The sequence below is a fragment of the Vigna unguiculata genome, chromosome 5 (assembly GCF_037176805.1).
Source record: "Vigna unguiculata cultivar grain cowpea cultivar isolate G323 ecotype 2 chromosome 5, ASM3717680v1, whole genome shotgun sequence".
Lineage (NCBI taxonomy): Eukaryota > Viridiplantae > Streptophyta > Magnoliopsida > Fabales > Fabaceae > Vigna > Vigna unguiculata.
This window is the reverse complement of record NC_140796.1, coordinates 24,208,101-24,222,305: the sequence shown is the minus strand read 5'-3', so window position 1 is coordinate 24,222,305 and position 14,205 is coordinate 24,208,101. Positions and strand designations below refer to the sequence as shown.

Sequence of the window (14,205 nt, the reverse complement as noted above, 5' to 3'; positions counted from 1 at the left end):
TAATGAAATGTACTTGAAACGTTAGATAAACTTAACAAATCTGGTTAAAAGGACTAAATTCATACATTTCTAAAGATGAAGGACTAAATTGGTCAAAAGTTTCGAAGAGGGACCAATTTCAAATTTCATTGAAACTTGAAGGACCAAAAACATATTTAACCCTATAATATATATATATATATATATATATATATATATATATATATATATATATATATATAATGTACTTATGTATATATAATATACATATATATATATAATACATATAATATATATATATATATATATATATATATATATATATTAATTAAATATTTAAAATTTATTGGCGGGTTGGTGAGCCAACCCGGCTCATCACGGGTTCAACCCGAATGAGCCGATTTTTTAATGGGTTGGATTCATTTTTAACCCGTACTGAAATTTGTAATTTTTTTTCAACCCAACCCGACCCGAATCCGTTATGAGCCGGGTTGGCTCGCGGGTTATAACCCATTTTGACGGCTCTAGAGTATAACTACTATTCCTTACAGTTATTTAGAGGAAAACAAGAAATGATCTATAAGGCACACCACGATGCCAGTACCGAAGCGTAATAATAAAACAACAATATTTCAAAATAATCCCAAGGACAACAAATACATGGGCCATAGCCCTGAAAGAGACTCAAATGAATAGAACACAGCCTAAATGACTACGCAGCGGAACCTCCATCGCCCTGATGAGCACGGGTGTTTCTCACATATGCTCACATCAACAGGTTGATGATCATCGCAAAGGAGAAAATCATACACATAACAATCAAATAAACAACAGGGTAAGTTAGAGCAGAAGATAATTCATCATGCTGTCACACACAACCTTCATATTTCAACAGGTATATATATATATATATACATACATATATATATATACATACATATATATATATATATATATATATATATATATATATATATATATATATATATATATATATATCAACCAATCATGTTATGACTTGCACACAATACACTAGGACTCAGACACGACTCATCCGGATACATATAATTTAGTCGGATTCAGCGGGTTCTTGCACTTGTGGTGGATTTCCCTACTCTACCGAGCTGCTTACCCCCAAGCTAAGTGTTACAATGTCTCAACCCCCACACAAGGTTAATCCTTAATGAATTTTAGGCCTCCTGCTAGTCTCACCACAAGAGTTAGTCCGCTCTATGTGAGACTAACTGACTCCTTAGAGTATCAGAATGCAACCTTACCTTGAATCCTTACCAAATTATATATATGGGGCACCACCATGAACTCCTACTAACAGGGGTTATGGAATTACGTCCCGACCAACTAAAGCACCACCATGAAGTCTCCCCTAAAGGCTCATGGAATTACGTCCTAACCACATACGATTCATATTCCACCAACCAAGTAATACTTATTATGCATATAAGTCTCATGCCAACCTTTTATAACCAACCCTCATTCATGTTCCATGTCAAATCCATACCAACTCATCATTCTCAAACCATGGGACCAACCATATATGTAGCATATCCCAATCATGTTAAACTCATTCTTCGCAGACTATAGATTATCTCATTCATACATAAACAACCAATTCATACTTTCAAAGCAAGATCAATGCAAACATAGAGTCAACATTGGAGAACAAAGAACTAACAGAACAAGCCACATTCTCGCCCAGCTTCTCGCTGAAGCAGAAAGGTCTCGCTCAGGCGAGAGGGACTTTCGCTCAGGCGAGCTCCTTTCGCCTAGGCGAGAGCTCGACACTTAGGAATAGTGGCCATCTGCACTAGCTCGCTTAGGTGAGATCTCCTCGTTTGAGCGAGGCATTCTCTCGCTCAAAAAGAAGATGGCCCGCCTGAGTGACAGTTCGCGCAAAAGGCTTGGGCGAGTCCCTGTCAGTCTCGCTTAGGCGAGACAAGATCGCTTGGCTGAGATTACCAGTTCTCGCCCCTATTCGTACCTATAGCAATACATCTTCAAATTCATTTACCACCGGTATGACAAACTTCTCTTCTTCTCCCTCTACCTCTAGATGTGTGCAGATCATGAAACACTGTGCACCATCTTGTAGCTCCTTCATAACCCCATGTGATGACAACAACTCAGGTTCCTCTGAATTGGGAAATAATAACTTTTTCTCTTGCCAGTCTATAAGGATACGATTGGCAGACAACCAATCCATCCCTAAGATCACCTCCAGCTCTTGTAGAGGTAAGCAGATCATATTCACTTTATACATGCGTCCCTCTACCACCACCGGACACCTAGCACACAAGGACGATGTCCTGACCAAACCTGACGCTGGAGTAGACACCACAAGTTCACACTGTAGCTCACACACCGGTAGACCCAACTTTTTCACGCATGCATTTGACACAAATGAGTGTGTCACTCCAGAGTCATACAAAACACAACATTTCATCCCAGCTAAGCCTCTAGCCTCTACTCCCGTCATAGCGTAGACCATGCTTGTCGCCTGAGGCTTGTAAGACCAAGGGAAATTTAAATAATTAAATTAATAATTATGTAATAAATGCGGGTAGTAGAAGCCTTTATGGCATTTAATGTTAATTGTGGTGACGTGGAAAAGTACTAGCTTAAGTGGTTGAGAGTACTTTGATTGTGTGAGAGGACTTGGGTTCAGGTCCTATGTATGCCATATGTGTGTTATTTGATTGATTATTAAATTTAATAGATTGCATGGTTATGTTGGGTACTAACATAATTATATAATTAGAGGATTTAACACAAACATGATTTGGTTGAATTGGTGGTGTCTTAACTTTGGAATTTCTAGGGTGTGTGTTCAAATCCCGTTCATAACGAAATTTCTCTCTTTATTTTTGCTAATAAAATAGTGATCTGAATGTGAAAGAGTGGGAAAACCCTATAGGCAATGGGAAGTCAAGGGAGTTGGGAAAACAATCCATAATGGTCTTTAAAATGCATTTAGAGACACTTAAAAATAAGAATTTCGTTTTTACTATTTACCATAATTAAATGACCATATAAAAGGGTAAAACCAAGCAATTAGGAGGGTTTTTGGAGTTTAAAACCTAGAAGGTAGTAAGGAGCACGGGTTTGGGAGTGAAGAGTGCAAAAAGGGGATCAAGAGGGCTGGAATTGGAGGGCACCAAGAGAAGTTAATTTTGGGCAAGAAGAACCATCATCCTTTCTTGTTTTAAGCATAGGAAACAGGTAAGGGGAGCTATTTTCGTGTTTTAGGTTATGTGTATGAGTAAGAGTTATATGCCCATGATTGTATGTTGGTTTGCCCTGAATTCTCATGCCTCTGTGCTGTGAATTGGTATTTTGGTGATTTGGATGTTGTTGGACAATGCCTTATACCTTATTATGAATATGATGGAGGTATTATCTATGTTGTATGATGTGTTATGTGCAATATCAAAAATGGGTGTCAAACTATGTCTAAATAATGTCCATATAACTCTCGAAGTGCTTTGGGATGCTTGGTAAATGTGGAGGGAAGGAAATTGGGTTGGAATTGGTGTCAGGGTGCGTGATCAGAGGAGAATGTCTGTTAATTTTGCTCAGGTGAGCCAGACTCGCCTAGGCGAAAATAGCAGAAACTCAAACCCTGGTGTTGCTTGAGCATCTCGCTCAGGCGAGGGTATCTCTCCTAGGCGAGAGATCGTGAAGTGTGGAGGTTGTGCTCGAGGGGCTCGCTCAAGCGAGTAGCCCATGAATTGGGCGACAAAGCACCTTGCTCAGGCGAGAGGTACTCGCCTAAGCGAGAAATCGTGATGAATTACCGGTGGTTGCAGGACTCGCCGCCTAGGCGAGAGAATTTTGTGGTTTAGGCGAAGGGAGCTCTCGCTTGAGCGAGTAAGGTTTCGCCTAAGCGAGTTCTCGTATCTTGTTACTATCACAGACTCGCCCAAGCAAAAGAGCCTAGCTTAAGTGAGTCAGGCCTGATTGCTTGAGCTAAAGCTTCTAGCCTAAGCGAGAATTGTGGTTTGTGTGTGTTGTTTGGATATAATTGAGGTGAAACTTGGATCAGGGGATGTTGTGCCATGAGCGGGTAGGTTCATGGATGAAGGTAACACGTGATGATATGAGCGGGGAGGTTCATATCCAGTTACTCTCGTGTGAGGATACGGGCGAGGTAGGTTCGTATGGTTCGACTCACACTTGAGAGATGTTGCGTGCAGGGAGGTACGTAGCTGGTGGATCACGTGTGTTGGACTACGGGTGGACAGGTCCGTAGAGTAGGACTACGAGCAGGGAGGTTCGTAGAAGCAGGACCACGAGCGGACAGGTTCGTGCGAGCATCATAAACCCTGAGTCCAAGGCTAACAATGTTAAGTGAATTGAAGATTGTAAAATCTTGAGAAATTAGGAACTTGACCAAGAACTAAATGGAATAGAATAAATGGGTGTGCTATTGTTATTTCTGATTTATTATATGTTATTTAATCTTTTATAAGCTCACCCTTTCTGTTTGTGCATGGCGATGATCGTGTTATTCATTACACGGGAGCAGATGGTGATACAGGTGATACTGGGAACGCTCAAGCGACGGAGTGAGGGCTAGCTGGGATTAAGCTAGGATTTTGTTTATGTTATCACTTATGTTTTTACTTTATTTTGGAAATTGTAAAGTTTTAAATACTACGATTTTAATAAATGTGGCACGATGTTTAAATAATTTAATTTTCCCGCGTTTTGGGAATAATAGTACCGTGAAGTTTATTTTCTTTTCTTTATGTATTTATTTAATAATATTCCTTAGGGACGTTACAAGGCTCGTTGCCTTTGTTCCTCTGCTGGTTCTACGTAGAAGTCTGAACTAGAGGGTGTACCACTGCCCTAGCAAGAGAGGGGCAGTCCTTCCCAAAGTGGCCTTCCTTGCCATAGTTATTACATCGGCGGTAACCTTCCATATGCGGGCAGACTCTCCTCAGATGAGGGCCCCCACACTAGAAGCACTGAACTCAGCCCTGCTGTGTAGGGAAACTCCTAGACCCCTGGTACTGGTGATGAGGTCTGTCATAAGGCTTCCTCCTCTCCTCATGCCTCGGTTTGGACCCAGATGGTCCACCTATCCTCTGAGGTTGCTGTGGGCACTGACTTTCTACCTCATTTTTCATCTTCTCCATCACTCTGCCTTCTCCACCAGTGCAGCAAAGTCCTTGATGGAAAATGGAGCTACCTTCAGGCGGATATCCCCTCTAAGGCCGTTCTCAAATTTCTGGCATCTCCACTCCTCATCGAGTGACAAGGTGTAGAAAAAACTGAGGTGTTTGAACTTCTCAGCATACTCAATTACAGATTTTCCTCCCAACGTCAATTGGAGGAACTCCACCTCCTTGGCATATCTGACGCTATTTAGGAAGTATTTAGAGAGAAATTTCCCCCTGAATGCCTCCCAAGTCATTGGTTCCTCTCACTCCTCCATGATGGATTTCATGTTGATCCACTAATGCTCAGCTTCTCCGGAGAGCAGGTATACTGTGAAGGCTAGTTTGTTCTTCGCAGGGCACATTTTTGCATCAAAAATACGCTCAAAGTCCTTCAGCCATTGATCTGCAGCATCAGGACTAGTCTTGCCATTGAATTTCACTTGATGGTGTTTTAGAAAGTCCTCTAGACTCCACTCCCTGACTATAGGTCGTGGCTCAGGACCAAAGACAAGGGCAACCACCCTGTTCTCCTCCAATTGGCGGAAGGCTTCTATATGTTGCCTTTGGGCATCCTCCGCAGTTACCCTAGCTGCCTCCATCTATTGCATCACCAACTGCTGCTACTCAAGTGACGTTGCTTGTCGCTGCATTGATGCCTCATGTTGCTGCATCATCGCCGTGCTCTATTGGGTCATCGATGCCACCATAGCTTCTATTGTTCTGTCGATATCGGGTACATCGCCTTAAGAGGAGGGAGTAGTCCTACGAGGAGGTGCCATAGTCACTAGCACACAGAAAACCATAAGTCAGACTTGATTAAGACCATAACTTACTAAGATTACTCAGAATGACACATAGAAAGCTAAGCGGACACCCAAGTCCACAGACTCTAAGGATTGACCGCTTTGATACCATAAATGTAACATCCCATTTAAAATATAATATAATTAAATGAAACATTACACAAAATAATAATAGATGCAAGGTCTTGGAGAATAACCATGATGAAGGATTGACCCCAACCAAGGATGGAGGCACATGCTTAAGAAGACTAAGCATGTTTAGAAAGGAAGTTCACTAATCCTTCATCCCTTTCATTTGTGTTTGTTATTTTTGATTCCCAAAGTTGACTTCGTTGAATCAACTTTAGTTGACTTGATGACCTTTGACTAGGTTTGACTTGTTGATTATAGTTGACTTGACTTAAGCCAACATGTTAATCTATGTTTATTTGCTTTGTAGGTTAATTAGGAGTAAGAAAGCAATGCTAGGTGGCACATGGTGATTGAGGAGCATAAATGATGTGGATGAGAGAGTAAAGCAAAGGCATAAAGCATAAAGTAAAAGGCATAAAACAAGTGTACCTATGTACCATTGGTCTCCTTTGTTTTTAGCACCCTATGGCTACTTTTTGGAGACATATGAGACACATTCTTTGTCTCCTTTTGTGCTAGAACGAAATTAGCCTTGCACACACCATAGTTAGCTCTTTTGTCTCTCATTTTTGTAACCTTATTTGACCTAGTTTCTAGAAGCTAGGGTTAGGTTTTTGTAGAGACATCCTTAGGTATCTTTTATTTGCTTAGAGGCCCCTAAACTCTTCTATATAAGGGGTGCTCCTAGACATGTAAAAGGGTTGAAGATTTTGAAGGAAAAACACTCTTGTGTCTCAACCATTTGTGAGAGTTTCCTCCCTTGGGAGTGAATACTTTTAAGCCTTATCTTGCATAGCAAGTGGCGGCACACATCCACTCATCTTCAAGGTTGTCATGGCTTCTAGCCTAGCCTTGTAGTGGTGTGCTTCTCACATTTTTTACCATTTCTTTCCTTTCTATTTTATGTTTTCTTCTTTCTTTGAATTATTCTTGGTTTTCTATGGTTTATGTGCTTTCCATTTCCTTTTGGTTTTGAATCAATCCATCATCTTCTTCTCTTGAGCTTTGTGAAAGGAACCTTCACATCTAGATAGCTTGCTATCTTAATGTCCAGTGGGGATTTCACTTAGTTTTCTTAATCAACTCACACCATATTCAATTATCTTAAAAAGAAACAAGATAATCCTTCATTAAACCATGACTCCTTACAGTTATTCAGAGGAAAACAAGAAATGATCTAACGCATACCACGATGCTAGTACCCAAGGATAATAATAAAACAACAGTATTTCAAAATAATCCCAAGGACAGAAAATACATGGGCCATAGCCTAAAAGAGACTTAGATGAATAGAACACAACCCAGATGGCTACCAGCGGAACCTCCATCGCCCTGATGAGCAGGGTGTTTCTCACATCTGCTCACATCAACAGGTTGATGATTATCGCGAAGGAGAAAACCATACACATAACAATCAAACAAACAACATGGTAAGCTAGAGTAGAAGATAGTTTATCATGTTGTCACACACAACTTTCATATTTCAACAAGTATATATATATATATATATATATATATATATATATATATATATATATATATATATATATATATACATATACATATACACACACACACATATATATATACATATACACATATACACATATACACACATACACACATACATACATACATATACACATATACATACATACATACATGTATATGTGTATATGTATGTATGTATGTGTGTATGTGTGTATATGTGTATATGTATGTATGTATGTGTGTATGTGTGTATATGTGTATATGTGTATATGTATATATATATATATATATATATGTGTGTGTGTATATGTGGTTGATATATATATATATATATATATATATATATATATATATATATATATATATATATATATATATATATATATATATATATATATATATATATATATATATATATATATATATATATATATATATATATATATATCAACCAATCATGTTATGACTTGCACACAATACACTAGGACTCAGACACGACTCATTCGGTTACATATAATTTAGCCGGATTCAGCGGATGCTTGCCCTTGTGATGGATTTCCCTGCTCTACCGAGCTGCTCACCCCCGAGCTAAGTGTTACAATGTCTTAACCCCCATACATAAGGTTAGCCCTTAATGAATTTCATGCCTCCTACTACTCTCACCACAAGAGTCAGTCCGCTCTATGTGAGACTAACTGACTCCTTAGAATGTCAGAATGCAACCTTACCTTGAATCCTTACCAAATTATATAGATGGGGCACCACCATGAACTCCCACTAAGAGGGGTCATGGAATTACGTCCCGACCAACTGAGGCACCACCATGAAGTCTCACCTAGAGGGTCATGGAATTACGTCCTAACCACATACGATTCATATTCCACCAACCAAGTAATACTTATCATGCATATAAGTCTCATGCCAACCTTTTATAAACAACCCTCATTCATGTTCCATGTCAAATCCATACCAACTGATAATTCTCGAACCATGGGACCAACCATACATATAGCATATCCAAATCATGTTAAACTGATTCATCGCAGACTACAGATGATATCATTCATACATAACCACCCAATGCATACTTTAAAAGCAAGATCAATGCAAACATAGAGCCAACATTGGAGAACCAAAAACTAACAGAACAAGCCACATTTTTGCCCTGCTTCTCGCTCAGGCAGAAAGGTCTCGCTCAGGCGAGAGGGACTCTAGCTCAGGTGAGCTCCTTTCACCTAGGTGAAAGCTCAACATTCAAGAACATTGGCCATCTACACTAGGTCGCTTAGGCGAGATCTCCTCGCTTGAGCGAGACATTCTCTCGCTCAAAACGAAGATGGCCCGCCTGAGCTACAGTTCACGCAAAAGGCCTGGGCGAGTGCTTGTTAGTCTCGCTTAGGTGAGACAAGCTCGCTTGGCCGAGATTACCAGTTCTCGCCCCTATTCGTACCTGTAACAGTTACATTTCCACATCCACATAACAACACAAGGCATCCCACAAGTTCACCACAACATATAATCCATACAAACACCAAGCAAACTCAAAACTCGAAACCCTAGCTTCCCGTACCTGGAAATAGCTAGAACGGGGCCCTTGACTCGAAGCAGGGAGGCACGACAACTCAAGGACAAGTTAAGGAGCTGGAAAAATAAAGGAACAGTAGGAACTGAAATTACTAAGAGGAATAGTAGTTGGAACCAATACAAAAATGCTAAAAATAGGTAAGCACGAGATGAGGGACAACTTACGTGAAGTAGGAGTTGAGTTTTGAGCTAGTCTAACCAAAAGGGGACCAAACCCTAGCAGAGAGCTCTGAAAGGAAATGAGAGCGTATGAGAAGGAGATGTTTTGCCAAGTGAGACCTGAATGAGAGGACTTTGGCTACTTTAGGGGCCTTGGCACCTTATGGACCAGCCTTAGGCCCAACTGTTTTGGGGCATCCTTATAAAATAAGAACAGAAAAATAATGGACCTTACAATTTCTATCTTATTATAGAACATAATTATCATCATGTAGGTGGTGTAATTATTTTGCATTTACTATAATAAAATTTTCAATAGATTTTATTAATTTGAAAAGAAAGTTGAGTGTAACATTTAATAATCTTTAATATTGATATGTAGATAAGTTTTTATGATAGCGTTTAATACTCGTTTGTCCTACAAATTGCCTTTATATTAATTATTTCAAAATTCAATTTCTCAATTAATTTCTTTTACAAAGCTCTGTTGACTGATTTGAGAACGTATTATCTTAAAATAAAATTAGTAATTGAATGTAGCATTATTTAATAATATTATTTTACATAATTAGATATTATATGTAACAATACCATAAATAATAATAAATAGTTAAATTTTATAATATCATTAATACTAGTATGCAGTCAAATATTTTTCTTAAGTATAGCCACTAATATATTTAAACTATTTAAATAAATGATTTCATGTCAATGGTTAATTAATTTATCGAGTTTAACACTAAATCAATCTTAAATTTTTCAAAATAATATTTTGTTGTTATTAAGTTCCACTAGAACTTTAAATTTATTTCAACAAAGAAAGAATGAATGCTCTCTAGGACAAAATTGAGGAGTTCATCTAAGTCAGTCATCTTGAGCTGTTCATGATGCGTGATGATGTAGGAAGCTCATGTGCCTGTCATTGACGATATGATGACAGGAGGGAAGGTCGCAAAGATTGTGATAAAGGGGAGAAGAAAGAAGAGCCTCCTTAACATGAAGAGAAGCGATCTAATGCCATACCCCCGCTTAGGGGTGCTGATAAACCTCTAGTTGCATGAGATTTATACAAATAATGGTTTCGCAAAAGATGCAGTATAAGGTCAACCAAGAATCAAATCCAAGGATAAAGCAATCAAAATTAACTAAATACGGTGTGTGTGATGCAATTTGAAGGAGGAAAAAAAATACTAATTATCATTTATCTTGACACAATACTAAAATTACTATAATAGAATTCAACCTAATATGGAATATGCTAGTGCCACAATGCAAGACAATTTATATTTTTGTTTTTTCTTTTATTTAGTTCTTAAATGTAAATGTTATGTATAGAACGATTATGTGAGCGTATGAAATGAATGTACTAAGTAATTCTAAGCTAATCTAACATCTAACCATTCCTAAAATATGCAGGAAAACCAAATTCACAAACCTGTTTGATAAAAATCCTAAGAGAAACCTAAATGCATAAAGGTGTTTGATAAAATGATTAAATGAATAAAGAAAAATGAAGCTAAACTAAGCTCACAAAACTTTCAACTCAAAACATACAACTAGAAAACATGCCTAATTTTAACTAAACATGATTACAGATATAGACTCGAACTCAGATGCAGTAAAACTCAAAAATGAACTATGTAATGAAACACTATCATGGATTTGACGCATTATTGGTGTGTGTATGTACAATTAGATGTTGAATATGATTCGAAACATTCATATATAACTAGTATCAACATAATAGAACCATGAATTCGAAGTAAAATCAAGAATTGTGAAACGCCCCAAATATGAATCCTAATTAACAAAAATAACGAACTCAATGTTGATTAATTCTTTGTGCTTTCAAGGTCAGCATAAGTATATTAAATGCCCTCAAAGTTCTCCTATAGATGCCATGTCCATTGGAGGTGAAATGCATAAAGGTCAACTCTAAGTCAACCCTATGGTCAACTCATTGGAAAAGTCAACTCTGCACAAATTTCATAAGACTTGGCTGATTCGGATTCTCCAATGGCCTTCAATGATCACCTCAATGTTGTCCTTGAACCTTTTAGATGCATTATACTTTCAAAGCTGAAATTAATGTTAGTCAAACTAAGATTCTTCCTAAAGATACTTAAACTAGACCACATACTCTATCATTATGGCTATTCCTAAGTCTACCTCCTTGAACTAAAATGCTATAAACCTATCTATGATTCTATCATCTAGGCTAAACTATGTGTCACTAAACTATTCTAATAGTAATTCTAGGACTTATACCAAAAATGCATTAAAAAGACCTTATTGTTATTTTTATAAAACTAGACTAAAAACAAACTAAACTAATTCTAAGATAATTACTCTTAGTTACCAACTTAAACCTACCCAAAACACCATAAATAGCCAAGGAAAACACTAGAGATAAGAGACTTATCAATTGCAACGACCTTGAAGAAGCCATTATTAAAGTTCTTGAATGATTGGGAGTAAGAACTTAGTAAACATGTTCCGGTTTGATTGACTAAACATATCCATGTAACCAAATGCCAAGGACGTGTGCTATAAAAATGCAAAAAACACTATCGTGTAGGGATTAGACCCAAGGTTTTCCAAATAAGCAGAAATGCTTGGAGACAACCCTAGCTATTTTGGTGGAGTTGGGTGGGAGCTACATTTGGAATGCGTAATCTCCCAATGGTGAACTCATCAAACGGTAAGTGTACATGTAGTTGGATAAAGAAAGACATATAGATATAAAAAATTTCCTTTGGGTAACCCTCTTGGCCATTACAAACATTATCTATAGCACTCACCCTCTTAAAAGAAACAGCATCCCCAACCTTGGTAGTCTCATACATACATACATACATACATACATACATACATACATACATATATATATATATATATATATATATATATATATATATATATATATATATATATTGTTTAGCCAAGACCTCAACAGTGAAGACCTCATGAATTTGGAAGTTTATTATTTTACTCTAGGGTCAATCCGTTCGTACTCTCCTCTCTTCGGCCAATAGGAAACATATTAGAACTATTAGAAAACATACCCGATTCTAGTAAGCACTACAACATTGAGGACTTTTGAAATGTTTATCAACAATAGAGAAAGAATGCCAACAAAAGTGATCAGATGGGATAAATGTGTACTCTATTTATAGCATAGTCATGGCGACTCTTCATCTTTAACCTCTTCGATCTGAACTGTTAGATCTTCCCAAATCTAACGATCAAATGTTACACCTTTTTGTCATCCCAATGTCAGATCGTTTCCTTCATGATTGATAACCATCTAATCAAACCTCGTTTTTGCTACGTTTCTCGAGGTTGGGGCTTACTATACGTATAAGGTCAAATAACTAAAGAAATGAAAATTTTCTTTGCAAATGACGACTAGGCTGAAGACTGACATCATAACATCATCACATTAAGCCTAAGGAACTAGTGTACTATACACGTTCGACCATATCTCGACCATCCGAGTATAAGTACTATATTTTTCCGAATACATCTCGATCATTTATGTCCACATATACTCGATATAAACAAATTTGGCCAGGAAGGAACTACATCGACTAAACTGTTGATATTGATAAATTGTGATTAAGTTAAGAGTTAAAGTCAAAGTAAGATTAAGAGGTAATTAGGCCACATGGCCCAAGCTGATCTAGGTAAGGACCTATAAATTGAAGTGTAAATAACACGTTCTACAAGGTACATTAATTACATTCTATCACAACATTTATTACTATCTGACACACTTGGTTGACTTGAGCGTCAAAGTGTCTTCTACATGCACAACCCCTTGTCACGGATTGGAGAGGACAATATATGAAGAGATCTAACTACGAAAGATTGAAAATTGGAATACAAAGAGATAGTGGCTACTGAAGATCTTTACAAACTATAGTTGGTTCTACAAACAAGAACACTATTATTTTATATATAGATAATAAGAGAGTATATTGAAATGATTTAGTGAGAAATTAGTTTTTTATCAATATGTTAAATGTGCATTTCAATAATATAACTAAGATAATATTTAGAATTCTAATTGCAAAAATGAAAAGAAATTACAAATTTAAATAGTTACGGTGACATCCATGTACAAGAATTTCTAATTATTATACAATATTATATTTAAAGATTAGAAATAATGTAAGAAAAATAAAGTAGCAAATCCACAAAAATAAATACTACAAATGAGGAAGGTTAAAACCTCTACAATAGAATGACAAAATTGAAGAGGGTATTAATCCCCACAAACAAAGTGGAAAAACGTAAGTTTGATTTGCCGTAATGTAGTTTGAAATAAAGGAGGTTTCAAACCTCCACAAAATAGTAGTCACCAATAAAAGCGGTGAAAATTCTCCACAAAATTTTTTTTTGCAAAATAACTCGGATATCGAGGGTCGCTTAAAACCTTCACAAATAGCTTGTGGCGAACCTAACTACGAAGGTTTGAAAAACCCCCGCAAATTAATTTGTAGAGGATAAAATCCTCGTAGATTGAAATAAAAACCTCTACTAATAATCATTTTTTTTTGCTAGCGTCAGTTACAATAGAGGAGAACTAATGTTGGTTTTGCAGTCTCTAATTTCAAGTTAAAATTAAATAAAACATTACCTATATTTAAAGTCATGATCGAAACTAAATTTTAATAAAATATTAATTTAGTATTTTTGTGTAATTTATTTTATTTATTTAAAATCTAATTTACCATTATATTTATTAAAGTTAGTATTTATGTAATCAAAACTAATTTTATTTAGTTTAATATATATTTATTTAGTTAGAGCGAATTAAGTTGATTATAGTGTAATTTATTTTTAATGTTCATATAAATTAGTTTAATTTA

At 36.8% G+C, this 14,205-nt stretch overlaps 1 protein-coding gene across 1 annotated transcript; it reads right to left on the bottom strand.

The window, feature by feature from the left end:
* Positions 1-1,978: 1,978 nt before the first annotated feature.
* On the bottom strand, positions 1,979-2,473 carry LOC114184503 (uncharacterized). Its single transcript, XM_028071812.1, has one exon. The coding sequence runs from the start codon at positions 2,471-2,473 to the stop codon at positions 1,979-1,981; it is 495 nt and encodes a 164-aa protein (XP_027927613.1).
* Positions 2,474-14,205: the final 11,732 nt, after the last annotated feature.

Excerpts from the sequence above, each read along its gene's own strand:
- LOC114184503 (XM_028071812.1), bottom strand. The coding sequence starts at position 2,473 with ATGACGGGAGTAGAGGCTAGAGGCTTAGCTGGGATGAAATGTTGTGTT.